General features: G+C 30.6%; 1 protein-coding gene across 1 annotated transcript; it reads left to right on the top strand.

Annotated features, from left to right (window-relative positions):
• The first annotated feature begins 1,830 nt into the window (after nt 1-1,830).
• LOC111689899 (rhomboid-related protein 2) lies at nt 1,831-4,643 on the top strand. Its single transcript, XM_046945175.1, has 3 exons — nt 1,831-2,009; nt 3,368-3,547; nt 3,736-4,643. The coding sequence occupies exons 1-3, from the start codon at nt 1,896-1,898 to the stop codon at nt 3,997-3,999; spliced, it is 558 nt and encodes a 185-aa protein (XP_046801131.1). The 5' UTR covers nt 1,831-1,895; the 3' UTR covers nt 4,000-4,643.
• Nucleotides 4,644-6,091: the final 1,448 nt, after the last annotated feature.

Below are 6,091 nucleotides of genomic sequence, written 5' to 3'. Positions count from 1 at the left end.
GTTCAGGCTGTAATTTAGTCCAGACTATATTCCACATTATGATTCAGCTGACTATGTATATTTTAGACTTTAGTACATCTCTATAAGGCTAGACTGTAGTCGAGATATTATACCAGGTATGGGTCCAGATAAAAGTTTGCAACATATATATATTTTTTCAAATATCTCCTGCAGTTGTCATTTTGATTGAGTAATAAAAATCATATAAATAAATTATAAATCAAATGACATTAATTTGTATTTTACAAAATTTTTTAAGACCACAATTATCTGCGGTTTTATAAAGAAAAATAAAGGAAACATCACACCAACTAAATCAATCAAAAACACTGGTTAAACACAAATAAACTAGTGAACTAATTAAAACAGGTTGTACGGTCTGCCTGGCTGTCCATTTGGCCTTTTTTAATTCATTGTATTAGAGATTTAGCGCGTAGCTAGTGTTGTGGTTAAAAACAAAAAAAATATTAAAATTATTAATATTGTTTTTAAATTTATTACAAATTACTATAATTAAGGGGTGGCGAATGGAATTATCATTTAAATAAAATAAACCCTTGGAAAAAATTAAACGTTTAAATAAAGGCATACTATGATGCCCCCTTCAGCCAGTGATAAATTGTTCGTTGAACACCTTAATTTTGAATTAATTTGTCATGATTTGTCATATATTTTATTTTGGTAACGTTGACATCAATAGTTAGTTAATGCACAGAAAACCGAGCAAAAAAAAAAAACATATTTAATGTTTTGCGACATTTGCACATCAAGTGGATTCGGATGGTTGAATGGATGGATGGAGTTTTATGTTCAAATGCAACCACAATCTCTATTGCCACCAACACCGCAGTAACGCAGACAAAACGTCAATGCCAAATGGAAAATCAACTCAGTGATTGAATGATTCAATGAAACCTCATCATACTCTCAACTTGAAGATACTTTTAATGTACATTTATCGCTGATTTTCTGTGACTGTGTGTGGTTATTGTTGTTGTTTCTTTTGCTACTTTTTTTCAAGCCATACAAATTTGGTTGGCAATAACAACTTGCGGTTTTTTGGTTTTTTCCAACTTTTCGGCTTTAGGTTACGAATTCTGTTGCAAGTCTGTTGAATGGTCGTTTTGTATACTATTGAGATGAAAAATCTTGGGCAAGATTGGGAAATAAGTTTAAACATAAATGAAAATGGCCAATTGGAATGTTGGAAAATTTAGGACTATGTTCTTAAGAGCTCAGAGGAATGAGCAAGACTTTTTTTAGCATTTTTCCAAGTTAAGCGATATGGTTCATTTTCACAATGTATATTCGATTCAATGATAATTCGTCTGATCAAAATTTCCCATTGGCCTTAATGCTATAAATACTTATAAAGCCAATGGATGGATGGATAACTGACTAAATGCTTGACTGCCTGTTTGCTTATTTGGTTATGGCTATTGTATCATTTGTCATTAGTAAATGTAATGTAGTGTCCATACCTCTACTCTTAGTTTCAATATACTTTTGCATTGCGATTGGAAGTGCAGCAAGCTAACAACAAACTAACAAACATTCATACATAACATGTTAATCCATGTTGAATTGATGTCACGTTGACTTTGTTGGAAAAAAATAATTTCACTATTTTATCCATATGGTCGTTACGTGGTTATACACATACATATATACATACATATATCGATTACAATATCCATGTAATGAACCAACTTAATTGAGTAATACTTAGTTAATTGTTTCTTTCATCTTACACTTATACTTAAAATATATTCAAGTTGTCGTATTAGGTATTGTTGGAAATATTTTAAATTCTCAAATGTTATAATTTGCAATTCTTAAAGTGATTTTAATGATTTTTCTTCTAGATCTCTGTTTATTGTATAGCGAATGCCTGCATGCGTCAGCAATTAATGTTTATGCCGGAAACTATTCATGATTATTGGAGATATTTTACTTATATGCTGTTGCATTCAGATATCTTGCATTTATCAATGAATGTGTGTCTTCAGGTGGGTGGTGTAAAATATGAGTTTTGGCGAGGAAAATTATTAAACACTTTTTTTCGAAAATTGATTAACTATTTTATTTAAGGGAATTAAAAGTTGTAACTATAGTAAATCTATTGTAACCATGACTGATAGTTGCTTTAGCGTCACTATTATAGTTAAACTTACAAAATAATGACTGTAATTAGGCTTATTTTATATTATATATGACTATAAGGATCGCACGACAGGCCCGATAGTGGCTCTGGTACATCTTCTTAGCCTAAAATATAGTTTTGATAATGATCTGGATTATAGTATGGCTATGATCTTGCCTGTAGTGCGACTATAGTCTTGACAGTAGTTAGTGTGAGTTCTAACTAACTAACTAACTAACTAACTAACTAACCAATCAACCAACCAACCAAAGAACTAACTTACTAACTTACTAACTTACTAACTTACTAACTTACTAACTTACTAACTTACTAACTTACTAACTTACTAACTTACTAACTTACTAACTTACTAACTTACTAACTTACTAACTAACTAACTGACTAACTAACTAACTAACTAACTAACTAACTAACTAACTAACTAACTAACTAACTAACTAACTAACTAACTAACTAACTAACTAACTATCTAATTAACTAACTAACAAAGAAGTACTACAGTTTCTACAGTCATAGCTATAGCCTAGAGTTTGACCATAATTAAGACTATAGTTTAAACAATTATCTTGGCTTTATTATGATCGCAGTGAGCTGCCTTACTATAGTCGTAAGTGGTATAGTGTTACTAAAATCATGATTATTGTGAGGTTATGTTCGTGTCTACAGTTTAATTGCAGTCGCATCCATAGTTTGACTAATGCTTAACTAATGCTATATATGTATACATGTATGACCATGATCTTGACTACTGTGTTCTGGACTGCACTATGACTATAGCTCAATTATATTCAAGATAATGCTTCGTTTATAATAAAAGCTGTTATCATCATTGCAGAGCCTTAAATCATATTTCAGACTATAGTTTTGACTACTTTCATCTCTTAAATATATCGACATTTTGACTAATGCCTAGTTTATGGTCTTACTATTGCCATATCTACGATAGTTTATATGTCTATCATATGAAATCTTGAATCATGACTACAGTTTATGATAAAGTCTTGGCATTTAACTAAATTTAAGACTATTGTCTATATGTCATTTGCCTAAAGTGTGAAGATAATCCGACAGAACTGACTGTAGTCAAATTCAACTATATCGTTATGCTGTATTTTAGATATAAAGTCCAGACTATTAGTATCTATTAAGTTAAATGTATATATTATTTGTGTCCATATAATTTTCCTTATTCATTATTGACAGTTTGTTATTGGTTTCTGTTTGGAAAGTGAACAAGGTCATTTGAAAGTAGCATGTATTTACATAATTGGCGGAGTTGCTGGTTCATTGGCCACTCTTTATTTGCAGCCACAACTGTCACTAATGGGTGCTTCAGCCGGTGTCTATGCCATGTTGATGAGCCACATACCACATTTGCTAAAGGTTAGTGAAGCGTGTTAAGCATACTTACAAATGTGATCATAATGTGTAAATATATACGATATGGATACATTTTTTTTAAACTTGCACCCCTTCCATGTCTTACTTCGTCCATTAAAGATTTCTATTAATATTTTAAATAATTTTTTTTAAAATTTATTTTTACTATTTTTGTTTTTTTTTTCCTGTAGAATTTTCATAATTTGCCTCAACGTTATATGCGCATTCTGTCGATGGTGATTTTATTTATAAGTGACATGTGTTTTACCACATTCCATGTTCTTATCAATCACAATACGAATCCACGTATTTGTTTGGAAGCTCATGCAGCCGGTGCCATAAGTGGTCTAGTGTTTGGATTTTTTATATATACAAAAAATTCTAAAAAGTCTACAGTTGGTGGTGGGAGATTGAGATTGGTGGGCAGAAGTGCAAGAGATGATCAACATGTGTGACGTATGCTGGAGAACAATGAAATTATTGTTTACTTTGTTTTCCAGAGACTATAGACCGATGCGAATATTGTTTTAGTTAATTTTAGTTTAAAATAATTTTAAAGCAAAATATTTATATATTATTTATATAGAAAATAGATTTGCATGTTTAGCTTTTGATAAGTATGTATATTTATTTATAAAATGTTTATTACTTATATTTACAATTAAAAAATTTTATTTTTTTTGAAATTTTCTAGATAATTTTTGACACTTTCCTATGAATTCATAATAAATTAAAGTGTAAGTCACGTAATTGTTTAACCAGTTGTTTGTACATATGTTTCACTTTCATTTAGCATAAATTTTATTAGTATTTTTATGTAAAAATCTACTAGATTATTATGGTTATAATAACAATGTATAGCTTTTTATGGTTTAATAACATTTAGGCTAATCATAGACTGTTGTTGTCAGCAAAGTGTTAGTTATAAATTAAAGCAAAACATGTTTAAGTAATTGCTAATATTTATTATATTCCTTATATAAAACTGTTAACTCCTCCCTTAGTTATTAGCTTTTTTTACGCATTTTTATATTGAACTTTTGAAATCATAATTATTATTATTTTTTTTTAACATAAAAAAATCGTGATAAAATTATACAATTTGCTTTATGAATTTTATATATTTAAGTATTTAGTATTCTATATGTATGATTAACTTGTATTTATGGATAATAAATGATTCGATTTTTATTTTATGAAGTCACTTGTTGTTTTGAAAGAGTGTCAAAGTGGCTAAAAACATTGCAAACCTAAAGTTTTTCTGGGGAAGTTTAAAACGGTTTCAGGATTTTAAATAAATATCAAATCCTTTTGATATCCTTCATCTTGAAGAGAAGATGACTGGATCCCAAATCGATAAATCGTAGTGAACGTCTACATGTCTGTAAATTATTTGAAGATATGCATACGAGAACTGCAAAACAATTCATATAACAAGTAAGGATTTATAGTCGGGCAAGTCGGACCGACCACCCCGCCAAAAAGTAATTTTCAAAGAAGCGAAAAAGAAGTGGAATTTACTCCTTGGAAGTACTGAAAAAGATTTGAAGAAGTAATGATTTTAACACAGACTTATCATAGGAGGAATGTTTATTTTATTTGATTCCAAATTCACTACATCTGAAGTCATTCTTAGGAAGTAATTTTTATGTTCTTTTTTAGAAAGTGAAATTATAGTACATATTATAGAAAATAGGGGTGGGGATCAGTTTATTGGGGCTAGATGAAATAATGAACCGATCATGACCATTTTCAATTCACATGGTGAATCCATGATAATTTAATGAAACCATGATGAAACATGATAATTTAATGAAACCAAATTTCATTAAATTATCTTAAAAAATGCGACCTGCAATTTGATTACAAGGTTAACATGGACTGGCGTACATAGCTAAATCGACTGAGAAAATAATTCTAAACCGATTAGCATACTTTAAGAGGGGTATATGACCAATATAATTGTGCGTAACAAACATCACAAACCCAATATAGCCTACCGACTAAAGTTGGGGGTGGGAAACTATGAGGCATTCAAAAAAGCTGGAGGCAAATATGGACTGATCCTAATAAATCTGGGTGGATGCTTAATTTCATAAAAAAATCAATCTTTATAATTAAATTGGGAGCTGGAGTCAAATAACCCACCATTAGAGCTAGTAAAAAAGTTGTTATGACTTTGTCGAAATATTGGTATATTTGCAGAAGCACTTTTCGAGAAGTTGTATAAAATCCACAATGCATGAGAAATGAGCTTGCCAGAACGGGATCTGATCTTCATATCTCCAACGCCGTTAGGTTTTATCAAGAGTAGTACCCTCAGATTCTATCTTAAAAATAGGTGAAATAATCTAGACACATGTTGGGGATTTCTTTCAATTGGAAACGCATAAGTCACCTTATAAACCGAAGTAGACGGGATATATCGAGATTAATAACAGGACACTGGGTGCTAGGCAGACATGCAAGTAGGCTTGGTCTACCTTTCAAAGGAAGAAGCGGTCTTCCATCTTCTTTGCGAATACTCTGCTCTATCTCTACCGTCGT

Source organism: Lucilia cuprina, chromosome 2 (genome assembly GCF_022045245.1).
Source record: "Lucilia cuprina isolate Lc7/37 chromosome 2, ASM2204524v1, whole genome shotgun sequence".
NCBI classification, from domain to species: domain Eukaryota; kingdom Metazoa; phylum Arthropoda; class Insecta; order Diptera; family Calliphoridae; genus Lucilia; species Lucilia cuprina.
Note: the sequence above shows the minus strand (reverse complement) of the source record. Positions and strands in the feature narration are given on the sequence as shown.

What these genes read in the sequence shown, in the direction of transcription:
- LOC111689899 (XM_046945175.1), top strand. Translation starts at nt 1,896, where the DNA reads ATGCGTCAGCAATTAATGTTTATGCCGGAAACTATTCATGATTATTGG. An exon ending in CAATGAATGTGTGTCTTCAG is followed by an intron (nt 2,010 to 3,367) that starts GTGGGTGGTGTA and finishes CATTATTGACAG; the next exon opens with TTTGTTATTGGTTTCTGTTT. An exon ending in ACATACCACATTTGCTAAAG is followed by an intron (nt 3,548 to 3,735) that starts GTTAGTGAAGCG and finishes TTTTTCCTGTAG; the next exon opens with AATTTTCATAATTTGCCTCA.